The sequence below is a fragment of the Cydia pomonella genome, chromosome 26 (genome assembly GCF_033807575.1).
Source record: "Cydia pomonella isolate Wapato2018A chromosome 26, ilCydPomo1, whole genome shotgun sequence".
Lineage (NCBI taxonomy): Eukaryota > Metazoa > Arthropoda > Insecta > Lepidoptera > Tortricidae > Cydia > Cydia pomonella.
The window spans coordinates 295,055-319,181 of record NC_084728.1 but is presented as its reverse complement, the minus strand read 5'-3'; the positions used below and the strand labels follow the sequence as shown (position 1 = coordinate 319,181).

At 38.8% G+C, this 24,127-nt stretch overlaps 2 protein-coding genes across 2 annotated transcripts in view; both read left to right on the top strand.

The window, feature by feature from the left end:
• Positions 1 to 24,127, top strand: part of LOC133532227 (netrin receptor DCC) — a 190,799-nt gene that overhangs the window by 85,103 nt on the left and 81,569 nt on the right. The gene's annotated exons all lie outside the window — the stretch shown is intronic.
• On the top strand, positions 3,379 to 6,121 carry LOC133532143 (uncharacterized). The gene is made up of 3 exons (XM_061870672.1): positions 3,379 to 3,440; positions 4,687 to 5,293; positions 5,390 to 6,121. Exons 1-3 carry the CDS (start codon positions 3,379 to 3,381, stop codon positions 6,119 to 6,121), a joined length of 1,401 nt encoding a protein of 466 aa, XP_061726656.1.

Below are 24,127 nucleotides of genomic sequence, written 5' to 3'. Positions count from 1 at the left end.
GAGGTAACCCAGTGCCCCAGGTATTTAAACTCTTCAACCACCTTAAGAGGAGTGTCGCCAAGTTTAACCTGAGGTGTACGCGAGTAGCTCTTCGTACCCGCTTAAAAAACTAATAACTCACTCTTCGAGGCATTGTACCTGAGGCCATGAGAATCCGCATATATATATTATATATTTTTGTTTTATTTATTATTGGGAAACAAACAGCGAAAAATAATACATATGTTTAAACAAATATAGAATACACGCAAACCATAAGTTATAATACTGTCGCGTATCAACATCACTTTACTGTAGCTTTAATTCGGTGAAAACCCGTTCAGACATTTTTTTGCATGGAGTGCGCTGCGCCCGAATAGATAGCACACTGCGAACCTTTTCATTCATGTTTTTACCTATCTTTCAAATGACGGAATATACGGAATGCATATTGTATATAAACGAAGCTCTCAGTACATTTTTGCCTTCGAGAAACGGACCATATGACTGGGACGTATGTCTGAAAGTTATTCCTTCTCCATAAATACTCTTTGAAAAATTCACTTGTAAAATACCTACCTACCTATATTTCTACCTGAAGGCAATGAACTGAAAATTGTAAAATCCCACGGTCTCGTATCACAATGCACCTGCAAGCTGCAACCAGTGCACTTAGGACTTCTCCTGGCTCCGAAACGGGGCTTATTAGCGATCTCCCGGGAACAAGCTCATGCACAAGCTCCACAACGTAGTACGATTACAGAAAGAGCGTTTTGTCATTGTCCGTTATATCGGATGTCGACTACGACCACAAAGAAGTATAAAATTAAAAAGCTCAAGTAAATAAATTAATAACTCCCAAGGGAGTTTTAATTGCGTCACTAATTCATACCAACCAAGGAGGTATAAATGAGTTTTACTTCTCTAAATACTGTCTACTGATACTGTATCTGCTTCTGTCCGTATTGGCATTTTACATTGCAATATAAGGTTAAGACACGATTATTAATTTATAAATATACTGTAATTTATAAATATGTCTGGAAGAGATCGCTGTTTAGCGATAAGTCCGCCTGTTGTTACCTACATATTTATACCTTTACATACTTTGTACCATTTTTTTTTGTAGTGTGCAAAAAAGCATTTTATTATTATACCTAAAGGTTACTCGCATGGCGAGCGTAGCAGGATCATAGACTTTTATAGTATGAGTTAAGGTTAAAATGTGACATAACAGTGAAAATCATGAAATAAACGAACTATAAGTAAGTAAGTAAGTAAATATTCTTTATTGCACCACAAAGAAAACAAATTTAAAAACAGATTTACAATGTAAAGAAAGGTAGCAACAGGCGGTCTTATCGCTGTAAGCGATCTCTTCCAGACAACCTTAGGGTAGGAGGGTACGATTTAAAGCCACAGAACTATTTTAAAGCCTATAATTTTCGTACTTTTTTCTTATAGGAATCTCATTCTTAAAATATTTATGGTGAAACTCTTGTAAAAATTTATCCAAAACGTTATTTTTTGTAATGTCCGGTTTTAATATACTAATGTAAAAACAAAAATAAACAAAGTTCACTTTATAATATTGTTTGTTCATATACCAACTCACAACTATAAAATCCCATAATGCTCATCGTTGCATCCTGCAGTTGGCAACCCGCGTGCACCCGAGTTCCAACGGGGGGCTTATCCGGCAAGAAACAGCTTTGGAGCTCTCGAGGGAACAAGTGGAGTGTAAAAGCTTCGTGATACGAAACTGGCACTTTACTTGCTGAAATGTTTGCCGAATATCGAAGTCACTTTTGTTCAAAAACTTTAAATTATTATTTTTTAAATTGCGAGCTAGATTCAAATAATGCAAGTAGTATTAGTTTAACATAATATATCTAGGTTACTAGATATGTCAGACATGATTAGTTAGTGTCGTCTCGCCTCGTTTTGAGAATGGAGGAGGATCGCGGCGCTAAAAGGGCATACCTGGGACGCCTGGTGGGGCGGAGGCCTATCGGACGTCCCCGGTAGCGCTGGGGCGATGCTGTTGAAGCGGACTTGCGCGATCTCCAAGCCGATATCTGTTGGGAGATGGCACAGGATCGAGACAACTGGCGTTCACTCGTGTCAGAGGCCAAGACTCATTTCGAATCGCTGCGCCATTAAGTACCTGTAGTAGTACCTGGATACATATTAGTATCAGTCATCAGTTTATTGTACAACCTCAAAATAAATCTTACTCTTAGCTGGGCTATAGGTACCCTTATTTTGTGACGGGGTGTAAAACAACAATGCGTGTCTGACGAGTGCGAAACTCTTAATTATTTCAAAACCTAGTTGGATGGTAATAATATTACATTATAATACAAGTGTGCTACGTTGGTCATTATGCTCGAGGTGATATTGTGCGCGCGAACTGGAAGCGAGCGCGCAATAAGAAAGCCGATGTAATGATCATAGCACACGTATTTCATACTGTTTTTCAACACACTTGCGAAGAAAAAACAAAACTTATATATTAATGAAATCGAAAGTACAAAAAAAAGTGTCAACATATATTACCGCACTAGTTCGATAATTATAATAGTTTATAATATTATATACCGCACATGTTCGATAATGAAAAAAGTACGTGGGTTTAATATCTATGTAGGATAATGACCCTAATAAATAGCGGTTCAAGGTTCAATACATTCTACATTACGAGCTCATATTTATATTCTATGACTATTGAACTATTATTACTACGTAGGTATATAGAACCGGCACACAGAACCAGTATTTCGCACCATGAGTTGTTGTTTTGACAACAAACCTAAGAATCGGAGCGTGAATATCGCGACCTAAACGTGTAAGCGCCATGAATTTTACGGCGCTTATGGCGTTTTAGTCGCGTGGTACAGGTTGCGAATGCCTATGACATATGATATTGAACTTTACTTGTATACAAACCTACATAGTACGGTTGTTGCCATAGCTGGGCATTAACTCGTTAATCCGTTAATCGTTAATTAACGAAGTTAACATTTTGATTAACGGATTAACTTTTAAGTTAACTTTTAAAAATGTTAACGGACACGTTAACTTCCGTTAATGTGCAGAAGTCCGTTAATCGTTAATCCAATGCCTACTATTTACCGCACGAAACCGCGGCGCGGCGCGAAAAACAGGTTCAGACAAGTATGAAATGACAAGTGCCGGGCGGCGCGTGGCAGCGCGTGAAACAAAAACAAAACTAGATATATTTGGCCGGCGCGTGCGAGTGAGAAAACTGCGAAAATTTTTTTTTCGTTTGATCATTTCATTACTTAGAGGCGGTGCTTACAGTGACGAGTGTTTTGTTTGCGAGTGTAATTTAGTTAAAAATAGTGTATTGTGCAGTTTAGTAATTAAAACCGTATCATGGAAGATATGGAATCGAATTCCAGCAATGCTGATGAGAATCCATGGCCACATTTGACTGAGTATGTGGAATTTGTATCCAGATCGGGCCAGCAAATACTTTTTGCGTGTAAGCGATGCTTGCCGAAAGACACCAAAATAAAAGTTCATGTATCAAGCCTGAATAATTTGAAACAACATGTAAGAAGGGTACATGAGTCACAGTACGTACAGTTTGAAGAGATTGTTAAGGCGGGCTCTAACCGGGGCAAGACAAAAAGGAGAACTCATTCTGACGGTGACGATGATAGCACAAGTAGCAGTAATCCTAATCCTGTTAAAAGAAGAATACAACAGGGACGACAGCTGAGCATCGGGGAATCATTCGGGATTGCAGCTACTGGCAGCGGTGTGCCCCAAGCCAAAGTGGAAAAATGTATAGTAAATTTATTTGTTTCAAACATGATTCCTTTACATGTAGTCGAAAGCAAGTCTTTTGGTACGTTGATAAAAACCTTAAACCCGAGCAAAAATTCAATTTCAAGAAGAACTTTAGGTAGACGCATTACTGACGAACACATTGAATTGAAGCAACACCTGATTAGGTAAGTAACTAAAATAAATACCTATTTTCTATTTATTTTTAAAAGATAAATTTCGCCTTACGTAACCTACGTAGGTATAATTTTATTTGAAAGTTAAAATAATTAGGGGTTCATAAAATAGGTATGCGTGACGTATATAATTTTCATTTATTATTATAGCTTTTTTTAAACGTGACGTGTTGTTTATGATTTTAATTTCAGTTTACTTGGAAAAATTAATTGGGTGGCAACGACGGCTGACTGTTGGTCAGCTCACAACAAAAGTTATTTGGGCATGATAGTTCACTGGTTAGATCCAATCACAAGAGCCAGAATGCATGCAGTATTAACGTGCATACGCCTAAAAGGTCATCATACATACGACATCCTGGCCCAAGCAATGATAGATATTCACTATGAATTTCACATAGATAAAAAAATCACAAGGTCAGTAAAATAGACTTACTATTACTATTTTTCGTGGCATCCTAGCTCCTAAACGGCTGAATCGGTTTCGATTTAGTTTTTTTGGTTTGATAGCTGGCTTGATCGAGAATGCTCTTAGCTAGGTTTGATCAAAATCGGTTTAGCCTTTTATTTAGGAGATATTGTACTTTGAAATGTAAATGTCGGGGGATTTTCAACTTTTCAAGTTGGTTAGGTTATTTTATTTTCGCACGTATACAAGTGAGACCACAAACCACATTCATACATACATTAAAAAGCTGGCTTAATTTTATTTTAGGACTACTACGGATAATGGCAGTAACTTTGTAAAGGCATTTGTGCAATTCGGCTCGGAGATCGACATACTTCCAGAGTTGCCATCGTGTGATTTAGAGTCTGAGTCTGACCCTGATATTGCCAATCTTTTAAATCCAAACTCAGAAGAAAATGATGACTTAGAATTTATTTCAGTAGAAAACATACTGAATGCTCCTGATCGTCTCCAGTGCAATGAAATCAATGAACAGATATTAGAAAACTTTAATACTTTGCCAGTTCACATGAGATGTGCTGCACATACGTTCAATTTGGTCGCTAGCAAAGATGCAGATGCTGCTCTACACATAACTGTTTTCAAAACTCCCTACAGAAGTGCCTTAGCCAAGGCACGTACTCTCTGGAATCAGCAATCACGTAGCACGGTAGCAGCAGATATCATTCACGCTGAATTAAGCAGACGACTTGTCCTTCCAAATTCGACGAGGTGGAACTCTCTTTATGATGCTATTGTCGTTCTCAACGCTATATTGGAAACAAAAAGGCCTTCTCTTCACAGAGTTATGACTCAACTAAAAATTGTAACTTTCAATGACCAAGATGTGACTGTAATGAAGGAGTACGCAAAGGTAAATTTATATATGTACATAGTTTAAAATAACGTTTTAGTAAAGTTATTTTCTTTCCACATCGTATCAATACTTATATTAAATACTTATTTACAGGTTATGGCCCCTGTCGCGAATGCCCTGGATCGTATCCAAGGAGAAGCTCAAGCTTATCTCGGATCACTATTACCGACGATTGCAGCAACTGTCTATAAATTAAAAAATATTAAATCTAAGGGCCTAGTAAATTGCACAGCTTTAGCCAATGCCTTATTAAATGGCATAGAGAAAAGATTTGGACCACTCCTGAATGATGAACAGTGCCAACTTGCCGCGGCATTTCACCCAAAGTTCCGGTTGATATGGCTGGAAACGTATGACAGCAGTAGAGTGGATGCAGTAAGAAAGTGCATGGAAAAAAGGGTAGAAGATGCCTTACGGCAAGAAGCAGCGGAAAACTCGAAGGACAGAGATAGTTTAAGTGGCGGAGGGAGCAATGTGAGTAACAACGATGATGACGAGGAGGAAGACTTTTTCAATTCTGTCACTCAGTCTATAGAAAAACCAAAGAGCTCCAACTCTTTAAAGAATAAAGCGCAAAGTCTCGTTAAAATGTGGCTGGACATGAAATCAAAAGACTCGTTCAACGATGCTGCATTCCTCGGGGAACAAATATTCATAAATCTATTTATTAAATACAATACTGCTATACCCTCAAGCGCTGCAGTTGAACGTTTATTTTCCACGGGTAAAGACATTTTGACACCAAAAAGAGCCTCGCTTTCAGACGAGAACTTCAACATGTTAATGTTCATGAAGGGGAATATGCACCTTATGCCCGACGATTAAATTACACATTTGAATTATACAAGTATTTTGTTTTATTCATAACCTTTCTTTTAAGTTCACTAACGCAACGATATAAAAATGTAACTTTACACATATTAACGGATTAAAGATTAACGTTAACTTGCGTTAATTCTTCCGAAATGTAACGCTTTAACGTTTAACGAAGCTAACTTTTTTTGTAGCGGATTAACGATTAACGAAGTTAAATATTTGATTAACGGTGCCCAGCTTTGGTTGTTGCTAACGACATTGTAGCGATATTTCCTCGCCGGCCAATTAAAGCGGATTCGAGGTGTTATCAGATCTGATCTGGCGCTACTTATAGCACCTGTAGGGAGGGGTGTAACGCACGCATAACTTGCTACAGCTATCTAATCTAAAATACAATGCATCGTAAATGAATTAATTGGAATGTGATTGGAATACTAGGTTATTTATTAAAATATAATGTTTCTTTTTATAACTTGGTACGTGCGCACGTCACAAAACACTCCGTTGTGGGTTGTGGGGTGAGTAATTAAGAGGGATCGCTTTTTTAATAACTATATTTCGGGAGAAATCGGCTTCCACTAACTAAATCTTAACAACTCACTTTGATTTTGATGTCGATCGCTTCAGCTCAATATATTCTAGGTTTATACGTTTTGCCTATAAACCTATAATAAAGCCGGTCAGGTACGATTATTTATAATATTAATATTTATTTATTTATATAGATTTTTTTTCTTTTCTCATGCTCTGAACGTGGGTCGTTCTATGAAGTGTGGAGGAACTGATAAGTTTCTGCACTAAAATTTTGTTTTAAATGGATTCCTTGCACACTTTCCATTCTGAAATTTAATTCCCCGTTCCATATATGTATATAACAATATTTTGACCTAAATTCTTAATAGAAAGTACCCCCAAGAAATACTTTAAACATTTATATACTCATATAGCTCAGTATGTTTAAAAAAACATTTGTTTTACTTTCCTCGCATTCGAAATGAAAAGTAGAGTGTTAAACTTGGGTAAAAGGCTCCATTTCAGACTCGGACTATTGGCGCCATAGATATAAGAAGTAAGGAGATTTATAACGAAGCATAATTTCAACGAGTCTCGCTGTCTCCAACTGTCCCCCACCACATCATTAAAGGCGTGGCCAGACAACCAACTCACGCGCTGTGATTGGCCAAACCGCGCGGTGTAGGAGCCTAGAGCGGCGGCACTAGAGTGAGGACAATTCGATAGAGCTATCGATATTTTACATGTTCTGAACATGACCTTAGAGTTTTGACATTTTTGTTTTAAGTAATAATTGCCATAGACTTAATTTATATTCCTTAAAATTTTTGACCTTATTTACGAGCTAAGAATTTTAAGGTACGTGTAAGGTATATTAGTTGATCCATAAGTTCTCTCACAAAGATTTTTACTGATAAAATGTAATACAAAGCTTTTAATTTTAAAAAAACATGTACCATGATGCTAAAGCTTGTTTATGCTTAACTAATCAAATTGGTTTAAATTTTAGTCATTATTTGATGTACTCGTAATGTTTGTTTAAATTGTTTACTTTGGGATTGCCGTTAGACGCGAGCGCTTCATTAAAAAAATAGTTTCAGTTTATTACTCAACTTTATTATAGCATATTTCTTCACCAATTAAAAGCAATTCCAGCATGTTACATAGAGTTTTGAAGAACTGCGAAAGCAAGTTATAGTAAATTATATTGTAAGTATAATGCACCATTAAATAAGCTTTTAAATCATATGTACAAATAATAAGGATAGAGTAATCATAATTATCAGTAAAAATCTTTCTGATAGAACTTTTGGATCGACTAAGTATACAATATACTATTATTTTAAACGTATTTATATTCTATCGTTATATAAATGAGGCGAAGTGTAACTGGAAACATTTTTCTTGAAAATGATCCGAACAAATAACACTTGTCTCGCTCGTAAACCAGTTAGGGCCCTCTACCTACAGCATCTATCCATTTTTCTTTAATACTGGGATTTTTCGGGAAACTGAAAAAAATTGCAATCATGAACATATTTGATTATACCTAGTGCAGTTATTCGAATCGTTGCTAAGAACCTGAATAAAATATACTTATAGGTATAATCTATAATGTTATAAATAAATTGTACTCAATTAAATCAGTTTATTTTTTGGATTACCTATTCGATTTTTAATCCAAATTAATAAGTATTAAATTAAACATTAGGTGCATATAAAATAATTGTAAAATTTTACTTGAAAAATAATTACTGTCATACACACTATATCCAAACATTTTTATCGATAACGCTCAAAGATCAATTATATGCACGAGCACCACTCTACTTCGCGGCGTCAATGAAGGGAGCGGTTGGCGGTCGTACCAAGAAACAATAATGCCCCTGTGAATATCGTTAGCGGTTTAATGCATTGCGCCGTTGCTAAGGACACTACAAATAGTTTTCCATGCCAAAGCGTCAATGTAGGACGTATAGACAAATTGCCACGCGTTTGTATGACAACATGGTCTGACTCAGAAAAATCATATGTCACTGGATTTATTTGTTAAAATGTGTGGTTTTATTGACTAATACGTGAAAAAAAATGTACTCACATGTGGTATGTAACTCCATGATCCTTATAGTTTTTGGATGCACTCCTATTTCGACACAAAATAACGCTATAATTGCGCATTTCAATAAAATTGACGCGCACATTGTTCAATGACAGCTAATTTGCTACTGTCTTACGGCGGGCCGGTATGGCCACGATGTGGCCATGTCGCGGCGACACGCGCCACGCCTCCGTCAGCCATCTAGTACTTTCTATGATCTGAGATTGGCGCTCTCACTGCGTACGAGCGCAAAACTACCTCGACAGGAATGAGTGCCTTTCATCCCTTTAACACTCTCCTATTTATCAATTACCTCTCAGAGTCTTAATGTCACAGTCCTTAATAGTAATAAGCCACTTAAATCATCCACTATTGACGCTGACTGTACAAATCAAACCCCGACTGTACCCAATCGCTACGGTCAGCATGACAAACGTATTCGCTATCTTGTTTCCGCGCCCTTATCAGTTATCAGTGTAACCCCGGCCTGAACGTAAATCAGCGACACCCCCTCATCAACCCCCTTGAACATCCCTTCTGACAAAGGGAGGGTTTCACAAATCATTTAAAACCCGACTATTTTGATCCCTACGTTATTGGTACCTGACGTCAATACGTAAAGTGTTCATAGAAATGCCAAAAAATTGTGACAAAGACAGCTATGACAATTTTACGCAGATCGACTGTAGGTAAGCTCAATAAGGCTTGTGTTGTGGGTACAGTCAGCGTCAAATAGATAGTTGCCTTGCCTAAGTGGTCGAATATATCTGGAAAATGGGGATGTTTTCCGATCACGGTCCGATTCCGGTCACTTTTGCCGTCACTTTCTATTTGACGCTGACTGAACTAGATGACGATGTGTATAATGTATGGTTATACATACCTGGATGCCTAGCCAATACCAAGGTGAGAATCGTCTGCGCTATGACAACGAAACACTTTGTGTCTGTCTATCACTCTTCTATATTAGTGCGGCAGCAGCAGTTTGCTACGGAGCGTAAACGATTGTCATGTTGGCTACCCACCCAAGACCTCCTGCTTCGTAGGCAAGGCTACTACCAATAACAATTAGACTAGGAGGCCATTAAATTCATTTAACACATTTACTGCCGGTTTCGTAGACACTTTTCGCTGTATATGGGTTTTCCTGTGTTATCGGCTGCGCTCGTAGCACGTAGCTCGCGCTGGCACTGAATGTATTTAAATGGTCGTTAAATTGGGTTGTCTAATAGGCAAATTTGAGTTTTAGTTATAAAATCTACTTTCTGACTCTCAATTGCTCAAAAGTTTACTGGAAGAGATACCTTATAGGGATAAGTTCGCCTTTGTACATTGCCAACATTCAATTTTTTATTGTATCTTTACCTGTCTTATGTACAGTAAAGTGTTTACATATATAAATACATAAATCTCATTGCAATATGATACTGACATGATTCTTATCTGATACGAGTACTGATCTGTCAGTGTCAAACGTGACGTTTTTAGATTCGAGTTTTAGTTCTTAGATCTCATTCCAATATGATACTGATCAGATACAGATCTGTCAGTGTCAAACGTGACGTTTTTAGATTCGAGTTTTAGTTCTTAGATCTCATTCCAATATGATACTGATCAGATACATATCTGTCAGTGTCAAACGTGACGTTTTTTGGATTCGAGTTTTAGTTCTTAGATCTCATTCCAATATGATACTGATCAGATACAGATCTGTCAGTGTCAAACGTGACGTTTTTAGATTCGAGTTTTAGTTCTAAGATCTCATTCCAATATGATACTGATCAGATACAGATCTGTCAGTGTCAAACGTGACGTTTTTTGGATTCGAGTTTTAGTTCTTAGATCTCATTCCAATATGATACTGATCAGATACAGATCTGTCAGTGTCAAACGTGACGTTTTTTGGATTCGAGTTTTAGTTCTTAGATCTCATTCCAATATGATACTGATCTGATAAAGATCTGTCAGTGTCAAACGTGACGTTTTTGGTTGAAGTTTCCATCTTATATTTTAACCCTTTGAACGCTTTATTTCATAAACACAAACATCAGTCAAACGCCAAACTCCCGGGCGCAAGGAAGCTAATGTAAACCTTCCTCGAAAGTGTGAAGGTTACTTTGACAGCGTCCGCCATGACACCTATAGTTGTCCTTGGCGTTATGGGTACGACTAGTAACGACAACTTTAGGTGTTCTTGGCGCTCAAAAGGTTAATGATGTCAGATCAGTATCACATTATATTGTTGGAATTGGCTTGTAAGTCCATTTTTATCTAGTTTTTAGTAATCTATTTTAATCAAAGGTCAAGCCTCACTGGTTGGTAGACAGCTCTGTTGCGAATATCTGCTGACGGTAGCAGTATCGTGATTTACTACACTGATGATAATGAATGGAGCGAAAATTGCTATTTGAAAGCCGCAGGGGGCGCTGTTCGCTGTTGATTAGTAACATCGTCCACATAGCTGAAAGGGGCCTAACGCAAAATTGTAGTCTTTAGGTATATGGAATTTTTACATATTTTAATCCTAATTTTTGTAATCGAAAAATAACACGAATCAGCGTTAAAAGCCAAAGTCAAACCTTAAAAAAAATCAAGTTTGATAGAAGTGTAGGTCTAAATAATTTTAATTGTTTTCTGTTGTATATCATGAAACCAAATACCATTGTAGTGCAATTTTAGTATAAAATATCTAGTGATATTACCGAGAGATCGATGAACAAAATTATAAACAAAAGTATATTTATCTGCCAATACATCCGGCGCAAGTATATTCGCGTGCGCCATGTCTTAATTTTCTTCCCTTTCCTCGCTTTACTAAATGCTTATCGGTCATAAAAGCTGATGTGGATAAAATTTAAAATTCTCTTTCGTTAAAATACTTTTGTTAATTTTTCAGTCTTCTCGATATTTTCATGTATTATTTGAGAAACATGAAGCTTATTTTACTATCAGAGGCATTTAAAGTTCTGGAAAGGGGAGTTAATATTTAATATGGAGCTCGACCTTCGCCTACATACTGGCGCTCACAGAATCTCGATGAGGCATTCATCTTTAACTATTGAACGTGCCCCAGCTTTCTACGAAGTTCTACGTGTACAGACTGACAAGGCATGTTCGCGAATTCCTACTCAAACATTAAATGGAAAATGTAGTTGCTTCCAAATGTTAATGCACCGCTCCGTTCGCTCTTATTAACGACTCTTACCGAAGCGTGCGAATTTTCCCGTTCCTTTCTATACTTACCTATTAGTCTTTTTGTGTCTTTGAGGGCCTGTTTCACAATGTCCAAGTAAAGTCCTGAAAAAGTTATCTGACGAATAAAGTCATCGTTGGCGTTTCATAATCTTCAAATAAGCTTAAGGTAGATAAAGTGCTAAACTTTGCAAGAAGTTTTATTTAACATATAATTTATGTGTCAATTAGCTATCCAATACTTTACTTTGAAATTAAAAAAACAAATAGTCAAGGTAAATATTAAATAAATATTACACAAATTGACACTAAGCTCATTAAGCACATAAAACATCCATAACTCAGAAACAATATCATCATCATCATTTTAGCTTCTAGTCACCCACTGCTGAGCATAGGCCTCTCTTCGTGTACGCCACTTATCCCGGTCCTGGGCTAGTCGCATCCAGAAGTGTCCCGCGATTTTTCGAATGTCGTCCACCCAACGAACTAACGGACGCCGGAAACAATATATTCTACAATAAATATCTGCGATAAATTCAACACAAATGCCTGTACCAGCTAGGATTCAAACCCGGAAATGAGGTCCCGCGTAATCTATGCTATATAAAGTTATAGACCGGCTAATTTCCTAAAAGCTATGCTAATGATTTCACTTTGCATTCTACAAAGTTGCTTGGAGCAGTAAAGATCTACTAAAATACTTTGTTGCATCGAAACAATACACTCAAAATCAGTGAAAAACCGATAGACTTTGTTGGTGATCGCGAAATTTTATACGAAGTTTATCCATAGGAATTCAATGCCTTCGCGTAAATAATTTATTTACATAGATTCAGAGGTATTACAGAAACTGTATAAATACTAAACTAAATTAATAACTATATATAGGTTAAATCTAAAATGGACCCGTGAGGCTATACTAAGGATGCTGGCGGCATTTCCTCCTTGTATCGTAATGCTGAGTGTCTAGCCAAGGTGACAATCGCTTGCGCTACGATAACGAAACGCTTTGTGTTCCTCTATCACTCTTCTATATTAGTGCGACAGTGACAGTTGCGTTTTGTTCGTTACGGAGCGTTAATGATTGGTACGTTGGCTACGCACTCTGATACGTTGCGACGAAGCCGCCAGCTCTTTGGTCACCAGTTACACCAACCAGACGCTTCGCGATTTCTGCAAAAATTGCCTTCTGATTCTTCCTGACTACCTATTGGTTGTGTATTGTACGGTACGTCAGTAAGTATAACAATGGCATTTGAATAATGTCCGACCGAAGTTTCAGTTTGGGTTTCGGCATAAAAATCATGTTTCGGCCGAAGGTCCTGTTTCGTTAAAAAAACTGCAAAAACTTTAGGCCGCGCCGTAACTTGTTACCTTTATTGAGTGTTCGCTATCGGCAGTAAAGCTCTGGTTTCCTAGGATAGCGGTGCCGTCATATAGCGGCCGTAATATTACGGACGCAAAAATAATGTTGCTTCAATTACCGCCCTTTAGCAAACCGCGCCATTTTGTTCAACCGCTATATGACGGCACCGCTATCCTAATAGGAAACCAGAGCTTTACTAGAGCAAAACCGCACCATCGGTTTCAATTTTGGTTTCGACAACTTTAGGTCGGACAGAATTTTACTACTTACTAATTATTAAGCCTTCATATCTGCAACTTGGAAACTTTTCTTTATATATCATAGGTGTAAGATAGTTAAACTCAAATTCAAGAGTAATGAAAACACCGTTTAGAATGAGTATCGTTCTGGCGCGCGAGTCCATACTTGAAGTCGCGTAAGATGTATAGAGTCGCGCGCGATAACGCAACTCATGCTAGCATATCAAACTAAACTACATGTAACCCATTTTGATTGCTGTCGAGTGTATCTAAGAACTGAATATTACGTTTGGTCCAATCCCCTAAGAGGTATGGTAATGAGTTGCATCTTAAAGTCGTCGCTGAATAATGTAGATAACTGGCTCAGGGCCAAGAAATTTATTACAAGGTCTTATAGTTACTTTTGACTTGGGGTGGGTTAAGATAACCGAGAAAGTTACGGCAGTTTTAAGACGATAGTGGAAGACCGCTTCTCCATACAAACGATTCGCTTCCTTGGATTTGACATTATCAAAAATTATTTTAAATTTTAAGAAAAAAAAGCGTATTGGCGTGCGTCGTAGGTCGTAGCGCCACAAGAATCAAATTTTTGTTCCCCTTTAATACCCCACGCACTGAATAACCTATCACATTAGGGCATGAAACAATAATCATCATCATCCTATTTTTATTATTATTTCATTGCAAGTTTGAGGAAAGCACTATACAAATCTTGGCGAGAAACGGTACTCTCGGCCGAACAAGTCACTACGCTCGGCCGTCTATATCTACGTGGCCTGCAACCCTTCGTTTCCCGCCCTCTATAGGAATGTACTATTACTCAATTTATTTTGTTCTTAGTTCGGCCGAAACCGAAATACTTACTGAAATTAATTTATGACATGTATCGAAGAATATTTTGAATCTTCTAAATTGTTAGATGATTTCAATAATTGACAATCGATTGATCAGGATACTTAAATGATTCAGTTTTGAAGTCGATTCAGTCTGGCTTGCCGCCAACCGCTCTTGTGGTCTGCGTGTTTTGATGGTCGTAGTGTAAATATTACTGTTACTCTATTGTACCTAAAGGCCGATTCTTTATTTAGTCATATGGCATATATTACAAAATTGGTAATTACATAGATACAACTTTACAGTTTTATTGCGCAATAATAAAACCGGTCGAAACTAAGAAGATTATTTTTACCGATTCTAAATAAATAAATAAAAAATACTTCTAAATGATTAGGTGATTTTAATAATTGGAAATTCGCAATAGGATAAATACCTACTAAAATGATACAGTTTTGAAGTGAGCTCAGTTTGGCTTGCTGCCAACGCGCTTGTGGTCGCGTGTTTTGATGGTCGCAGTAAACTTTACTGCCGCAAAGCGGGCTGTGTTTGAGTTTATTTTATTGTAGCTACAGGCCGACTCTGTCTTGACAATTTGAAATAGTTTTCCTCTTATTTTGACACGCCGCAAACCTAGTAGGTCCTCAGTCCTCACACGAAACAAAATCGAGTCAAAACTTTTTTAGAAGGTTATGCGGTGCGTATGCATCCCTGCTTTGGACATCATATATAAAGAGATATTAAAGCTTAATTTACCTAATATAGATCGTGTCATTCACGAAGACGGGTGCCTTGACTAGTAATGTCATGTTATAAATAAATAAATAAATCATATATTTATTTGTAAACATAGGTTTTCACAGATCATACAAATGTAAATAAGAAGGGAATATGCTTAGCCATTAGGCATACAAATATTGTCCAGAAGGTGATGGTTATTAAAGGAAAATATGTCAGAATCTTTAAAAAACTTTTGGTTTTTTCGAATGTTTTTGAATCCAGGTTGATTCATACTCTCAAGGTTGTCTCATAAAGCATCTATCTCGCATTTATTGGTGCGCGTGCGCGCGCTGACTTTAATTTAGTATCAAAACATCGTATCAAATTGTTAATGAAGAATTGGCGTCCTAGTCGTACTACACATGTTTGCTGAAAAGCCACTGAAAATCCTGAAGCGTAAAACTCTACTAGTGTTATACATCTAAATTGGGTCAAAAACTTTTTGTATGAGTTAGTGTTACGCAGATAAGTACCAGTAAAACAACGTCCAAATAATTATTGCATTTTTAGAAAAAAAAGTGTTTTAACTTTTAAATTGTTCTCTTATTTTAAAGATATTACCTAAGTTGTAAAAATAAATTTAAAAATATAAATATATAATTTACATATGATGCATTGAATTTCTGTTTCTACTGGCGGAAGAAAAGCCTGAAAACTCCCGTCAATAAGTATCACATTTTTACGGCTTGTACCCTAACGGTAAGACCTGCGTGATTGCTAAACACTTGAAATTTTCACAGATATTTTCATAACAACAAATACTAAAAAGTACGGAACCCTTGGTGGACAGTCTGACTCGCACTTGTTTTTTTAACCAAGTCCATCAGTCATGATGTAATGACATCACACAAAGTAACATTAAACCAAATATTAACAGAAGAGCAAAACAAACATAATTGGCCCCAAACCGACTTCAGAACAAAATATTTGCTGACCATTACTTCCCCTATTTCCCCTGAGACTGCATCCCACAGCACAATCTAAATCCAACTTTAATTCAAAGCAATAACGTTTAAATACATTTAGCAGTATCGTCTTTAAGTGAGGCATGTGAAAGATCATTACGATCAGTGCATTTTAGTAACATTCCAATTTGAATCTTATCCTATGTTTTTAAGGTTGAAATTATGACGTGATGTTTAAAGGATCATGGGGTACACATTTGTTTGACAATTATATTAAGGGCTCTGTCCTTTGGCCTTTCATTGCAGACAGAATGGATTGTATAGGACCTTTTCGCTGTACGAAATGTACACATTTAGATAACGACTGGGTATATACGTTTAAAACGACAAGGTTGTATCGCAGGTGATTTTGTGTTCAGACAAATGTAGGACCTTTTCACAATAAGGAATGTATACATTTTGCTGACGACGCGTATGTAGGTTTAATATGACAAGGTAGTAAGTTGCAGGTGATTTCGTCTTTTATATGTTTATTTATGAGAGTAATTTGGACGTATGTTTGTGTGTTTAATTTCTCCGTTTAGATGTTATTGTTTCTGGGTTCGATGAACTTTGGGGAAATGTTGGTTTTCTGGTTTTGTATGTTTGTTATGAAAAATGATATTGTTCTTGCCAATAAATGAAAGACGCAGTGTAACTTATTGTTATTACCTACATATTAACTAATTATAGCCTCAAGGCATGTAATGTAACCAATCTGTGTGATCGGTCCGGACACCATATCTAGTTTAGTTTATTTCTAATTTTTTTGAGACATTTCATTTCTATATCGTAAAATGGAACACATTAATTAGCGACAGTAGGTAGGGTACTTTTCGAATATTTTTGACGTTTATAAAAAAGCCAGTGGAAGGTAGATAGATTTCGATGGCTGCTCATGGCCGTATACGCAAGCTCGTGCGTCGTGAAAAATAAAAAATACCTAAAAAACTGTCGATTTGTGTGCTCGAAACCCTCACCGGAGCCACTACAGCATCAGCTCGCCAATGAAGAGTGTCGGTACCGACAAAGCGATTCGTCGTGCAGAGACCGGGTGAGTTGGCTTTCGAGCTATTTGCTTTCACTGGCGTAGATTGTTAAATTTCTCGTTGTCTAAAACAATTTTCCTATTCGAGGGCGATTGTTCATTTGTTCCTTCGACCGCGGATCCTCCTCAAACTGAGAACAGCTAACCTGTCTCGGGGCCAGGAGTGACGTTTGAACCTCTTTCGTTTCGTTAAAACTGTCGCTAATTTCGTTTCGTTGTCGTTGCCTATAATCCTATAGAAATACAGTTATTTTATCACATTATATTAAAATATCGAATTTTAACCGATCGAATTGATGATGCAATTATATTATACGGCCAAATTAAGTAGGCATTGAATTTGGTATTGACACCGTTGGGAATAGAACACTTCTAAAATTAGTCGGATAATATTTGCACCGCGTGCCATTTCTGATTACGTAATATAATAACCTATATACAACAGAGTTGATTTGGGGACTTTAAAAATAGCGATAATTAGATATTGTTATTTTGTAAAGTGAATATTTATAATGCCTAGACGAATATAATTTACACAATAGTACAAGTACATATATGATAAATTAGTAATTTTTTACCCGCGTATTTAGTCCATACAAATATCGTGCATTATTATTGAATAATGTTCACAGATAGATGTCCATTAATATTCACATAGATCACATAGTTAATCCTTATCAATAACTTGCTACTTCTGCTAAATACTTAAAAACTTACGTTACGTACTCATAATCGGCACAAAGTATTCGCGAGCTTATCTACAATCCATTAAGGTCTATTTTCCAACGGCAGCACAGCACGGTGCGAACTGTTTTTGTTATTGTAAATTGTAGTCAAATAATTTATTTAAGTATCTCACATTTAATAAGTGATTCTCGCTTCGTCTCCTCCATTCGGAAACATTCGAAATATAATTGAATTGCAAGTCTGGCTTCTAATCGTTTTGACCATCTATTAACATAATAATTCTAACAAGAATTCCTTTCGCACCTATTGTAGCGAGATAAATTATTCTTCGCAAATATTATTTAGCATTTTTAAGTCGAGTTGTGTATTCGGTAGTATCGTGGCGGGTGGACCTTATAGCATAGTACATAAGGTTGAAATTTGTTTGTTCTACAAGTTGTTTTGTTTATCGAAGAAGTTTCTTTTACATTTAATTAACGCGGTTGCTTCATATTCAAACTAATCATGTCTAAGGCACTTGCTCGTCGTAATTTGCAATTGAAACGGGAAATATCGATCAAACGAATCGATGAATGTTTGGCGGCTGGGTTGCAGGCTAAAGTGGATTCCTCGCGATTACCATTGTTTATGTCTAGATTTAGCAAAATAGACGGCTATTGTTCTAGTTTTGAAACTCACCATTTGAAACTCATTTCGGAAATAACAGATGTGAAAGAATTAGACCAGGAGGATGTTGTACGTCAAGAATTTGACGACAAATATTTTCAAATAATCGAAATTCACACTTCGTTGTCGACCGCGACTACTATCGAGGGCGAGACAAATAGAACCGATTTGTCCGTTAAGTTGCCTCGTTTAAATCTCGTACATTTCGATGGCAACATTAAATCGTGGGGAACATTTTATGATATGTTCAATACAATGGTACATCAAAACAAACGATTGTCAAATATTGAGCGGTTCTCAATTTTAATTTCACTCCTTTCGGGTGAACCATTGCAATTATTAAAAGGGTTTCCTTTATCGGATAGCAATTATTTAGATGCTTACGCGGCTTTGATCGATAGATATAATAACAAACGAAAATTGGCTTTTCGTCATTGGGAAGAAATTCAGAACGCTTCGTTGAAATCCAATTCGCCTAGCGAGTTACGTCGACTTTTAGACACTTTTAGAGAAAATATCGCGGTTTTGAAAAATCTGAGATTTCCCGTCAACGATTGGGATTTTCCATTGTTTTATTTATTGATCAATAAATTGGACCAGGATACCCGTCGTCGTTTTGAACTGCAAAACGACAACAAAGATGTACCGTCATTCGAGTCGTTGTTAGAATACGTGAGTAAGGCCGGTCAAGCGTTAGAGCTCGCCGACCTCACCGAGTGCGCCGCCGCCCCTGCGGCACGCGCACCCACGGCACCCGGGCGTACCGCGCGCACTCACGCCGCGCCGCGCACCGCTGCCTGGCGCCCGGCGCAGGATCGTGCTCCTGCGGGAGCAGCCTATAAAACGCTAGTCACTACTAGCGCCACCTCGATCGAATCGTATTGCGTGTTATGCAAGTCAAATCATGACCTTGCTAAATGTGTTGAATATCGGAACAAGACGCCTCACGAGCGCTTTTCTGTTGTCAAGGACAATCGGCTCTGCGTCAACTGCTTACGTTCTGGACACGTAGTTAAAACTTGCCCCTCAAAGTCTCGTTGTCTAAAGTGTAATGTTGCCCATCACACTACTATTCATTTCGATGTCGATAGCGGTAATTCCAAAGTCAGCGTCGCTTCTTCGGCCTCGACCAACGCTGGCGCCGCGACTTGCTCGTCGTCCTCGCCCCTCGACACCCCAACGCACGTACCTGACAAACAAGTGACCATGCTCGCATCCGATCCAGCACCTGTTGGTCGAATATCTCTCTTTGCTACTGCATGCGTGGAGGTACTAGATAAGTTCGGTAGTTATCAAAAAATTCGTATTGTCATAGACAATTGCAGTCAGCCAAACCTTATTACACGACGTTGCGCGCAGCGGCTTGGACTTCCGATACGACAAAAAAATACCTCTATTGAGGGTGTATGTGAGGTGTCAACGTTGTCAACTTCTTATACCACTCTTAACATTCGCAGCATGAAATCTGATTTTGAAATGTGTGTCGAAGCCTTTGTTACACCCAAAATCTGCAGCGATCAGCCTGCAGTAAAAATTGACATGGACCAGTTGTCATGCGTCAAAGCATTTGAACTCGCCGACTCTAATTTTGATAAACCTGGATGCATTGACGCCTTATTGGGAGTGGATGTTTTTTGTCAAATATTTTTGGGTAACCGCCACAACTGTGACGATGGACCCACAATCTTTGAGACCAAGCTTGGCTGGGTTATCATGGGAAAGGCCCCTTGCGCAACTTCCCATTCCCAGACTTCATTGTTTTGCTCGATCGAATCGCTCGATACCCAAATTCGAAAATTTTGGGAAATTGAAAGTCTCCCTAACTCTTCGCCCTTAACTGACGATGAAGTCATGTGCGAGAAAATATTCGCCTCGACTCACGCACGTGACTCGAACGGGAGATATATCGTACACTTGCCGTTTCGAACCGTCGATCCTCGTTTAGGTGACTCGCGCGCTCTTGCCGAGCGCCGCCTGCTCTCCCTCGAAAAGAGACTCTCTCGTGAACCGGAACTCCGGACAGAATACAATAATTTTATGCGTGATTATCTCGATGCTGGTCACATGGACCCAGTAGCACCCCAGTCAGACGGGCGTGCTTATTACTTAGCACATTTCTGCGTGCTCAAGCCCAGCAGCACCACCACCAAATTGAGAGCGGTCTTTGATGCTACTGCTCAGCCTACTGGAGGCCCCTCGTTGAATGACCAGTTGCTCGTTGGACCGAAACTACAATCTGATCTCGTTTCGATATTACTTCGCTTTCGTTTGCATGCGGTTGTTTTCACAGCCGACATACGTCAAATGTATCGACAAATTTTAGTCTCTCTTACCGATCGAGATTTTCAACGCATTTTGTTCAGGTTCTCCCTCGATGAACCTATACAAGAATTTCGTTTAAACACCGTGACCTACGGCATGTCTTCGTCCAGTTTCCTTGCCATTCGAGCCCTGATTCAATTAGCTATTGATGAAGGCAAAAAGTATCCTCGTGCGGTTGACGTCCTCAAACGAGACATTTACGTCGATGACGTGGTGACAGGCGCTGAGTCTGTCGAATCAGCTCTCGACCTTCAGTCTCAGGTGGTTCAGATCCTAGAGAAAGGATGTTTCGAACTTCGCAAGTGGTCGAGCAACTGTCCCCGTCTGCTCGAGAATCTCGACCCAACCCATTGTCATAATAAGACGCTCTCTTTTGATTCGGAACCGACATCTCCTGTTAAGGTGCTCGGTATGGAGTGGAACCCGTCCAGTGACGCGTTCACTTTTACGGTCAATGCGCTTCATGAAAAGTGCACAAAACGAAATATTCTTTCGGAATTGGCGCGCATATTCGATCCTCTTGGGTTTCTTACACCCTTGACACTCTCGTTCAAGCGCATAATTCAAGAACTTTGGACTCTCGGTTTGGATTGGGATGTGGTAGCACCCCCCAACATCAGCCAAAACTGGTTTCGTTATCGTTTAGATCTCGATTTGTTGTCGTCTCTCGAAATACCTCGATTCATTCCATCGACGAAGTCCTGCAGTGTTCAGCTGCATGGCTTCTGTGACGCTTCCGAGGCAGGATACTCGGCTGTCATTTACTTTCGCATTCGACATAGTGATGGTAGCATCACTATACATTTGATAATGTCACGCTGTAAGGTCTCTCCTTTGCAACGTACTTCTACCCCCCGTTTGGAACTGTGCGCTGCAGTTTTGCTGACAGACCTCGTTAAACACGTAAAGGAAATTTACAACGGAGACGTCCAATTTGAGGATATATTCTGTTGGTCTGATTCCACTGTGACACTCTCCTGGTTACGTTCGCCATCGCAACGCTGGAAAACTTACGTCAGTAACCGCGTAAGTCACATACAAGAAAGAATACCCGCTGGTCATTGGCGCCATGTCACGTCAGAAACCAATCCAGCTGATTGTGCCTCTCGCGGAGTGACTGTTCGAGAACTTGTAAATCATCCTCTATGGTGGACAGGCCCGGCTTGGTTGGCACTTGACAGTAGCTCTTGGCCAAAGTTACCGTCGTCTATCGAACCGCAATCGGACTTGTTGGAAGAACAAAGGGTCCCCAAGCAGACCGTGTTGTTTACTGCCGTCAACCAACTTGATGACTTCTTATCCAGACATTCGAGTCTCAATAAGGCTAAACGCATTGTCGCTTACGTTCATCGTTTCGTACATAACCGTCGTAACCCTGACAAAAGACGCTTCGGCCCACTTGTTCAATCGGAACTCGATGGTGCCCTTACTAATTTAGTTAAGTTAACTCAAGACAAGTCATTTTCGAATGAGATAATATCTCTAAAGGAAGGTAAAAAATTGCCTAAACAATTCAGAAAACTCAGTGTTTTTATCGATAATTCCGGTTTGTTGAGGGTGGGCGGTAGGCTGGTTCACTCTGAACTTGATTATGATTGCAAGCACCCTTTACTGCTGCCCAGTCAGGATCGCATGACACAGCTCGTCATCGACCAAGTACATAACGATAGTCAGCATCCGGGATTACGCACCCTAAATTTCTTGATTGCACAAAACTTTTGGATACTGGCTTCTAAGCGCGTAATTAGTTCTCGCTTATCGAAATGTATAAAGTGCTTCCGCTCTAATCCAAAACCTTTGGTGCCCCGTATGGCAGACCTCCCAAAAACTCGAGTTTCACAAGTTAAGCCTTTCTCGTGTATCGGTGTCGATTTTGCGGGTCCTTTTCCCACATACATTAAACGCTATCGTGGAGCTAGGCCTTTTAAAACACACGTGTGTTTATTTATATGTTTTGCGACCAAGGCTTCTCATGTCGAGCTTGTTATAGGACTGACCACCGAAGCCTTTCTCGCTGCTTTGCGTCGATTTATCGCTCGCCGTGGCCGTTGCCAACGCATATATTGTGACCGAGGTACGAATTTCGTAGGCGCTTATAACGCATTGTTACCTCTCATGCAAGACGCAGCTTCTCGTGAGAGTATCGAATTCTCTTTCAATCCACCAGCCGCACCCCACTTCGGCGGCTTGTGGGAAGCCAACATCAAATCGTTTAAAACGCATCTTGCGCGCGTTGTAGGGAATCAAATCCTAACTTATGAGGAATTTCTTACAGTGGCCGCCCAAATTGAATCGGCCCTTAACTCACGGCCACTCTGTGAGATGAGTTCCGATCCAAACGACATGTCAGTGTTAACACCCGGACATTTTCTCACCTTAGAGCCCTTAACATCACTTGTAGATACGTCAACTAGCGACATAAACATTTCTATTTCGAATCGTTGGCAGCTTGTGCAGAAACTTCATCGTGATTTCTGGAAGCGATGGCATTTGGAGTATTTGCATACATTAAATCAACGCGCGAAATGGCACTCGGATATTGATGAACCCAAGGTGGGCACATTAGTATTGATTAAAGATGAACAACTGAAGCCACTTCATTGGTCTCTTGGTCGTATAGTATCTTTGCATCCGGGCAAAGATGGGATCTCCCGTGTAGCTACGGTTCGGTCACAATCAGGTCTAATACAAAGACCTCTGGTAAAGTTGTGTCCTTTACCTATAGACTAGTTTATTCTTAAAATACTTTGTATTTGGTGGGCGGAATGATCGGTCCGGACACCATATCTAGTTTAGTTTATTTGTAATTTTTTTGAGACATTTCATTTCTATATCGTAAAATGGAACACATTAATTAGCGACAGTAGGTAGGGTACTTTTCGAATATTTTTGACGTTTATAAAAAAGCCAGTGGAAGGTAGATAGATTTCGATGGCTGCTCATGGCCGTATACGCAAGCTCGTGCGTCGTGAAAAATAAAAAATACCTAAAAAACTGTCGATTTGTGTGCTCGAAACCCTCACCGGAGCCACTACAGCATCAGCTCGCCAATGAAGAGTGTCGGTACCGACAAAGCGATTCGTCGTGCAGAGACCGGGTGAGTTGGCTTTCGAGCTATTTGCTTTCACTGGCGTAGATTGTTAAATTTCTCGTTGTCTAAAACAATTTTCCTATTCGAGGGCGATTGTTCACTGTGTATATATTACTGTAGTATATACCTATATATTATGTACCTAATACACATTATTTGAGACAATTATTTTTTCTTTTACGATTATTTTCTTTCTCCTAAATATATAGAATACTTTTGTTGTTTATATTTA

Excerpts from the sequence above, each read along its gene's own strand:
- LOC133532143 (XM_061870672.1), top strand. The coding sequence starts at position 3,379 with ATGGAAGATATGGAATCGAATTCCAGCAATGCTGATGAGAATCCATGG. Across the intron at positions 3,441-4,686 it reads CCATGGCCACATTTGACTGA|GACTACTACGGATAATGGCA; the intron begins GTATGTGGAATT and ends ATTTTATTTTAG. Across the intron at positions 5,294-5,389 it reads TAATGAAGGAGTACGCAAAG|GTTATGGCCCCTGTCGCGAA; the intron begins GTAAATTTATAT and ends ACTTATTTACAG.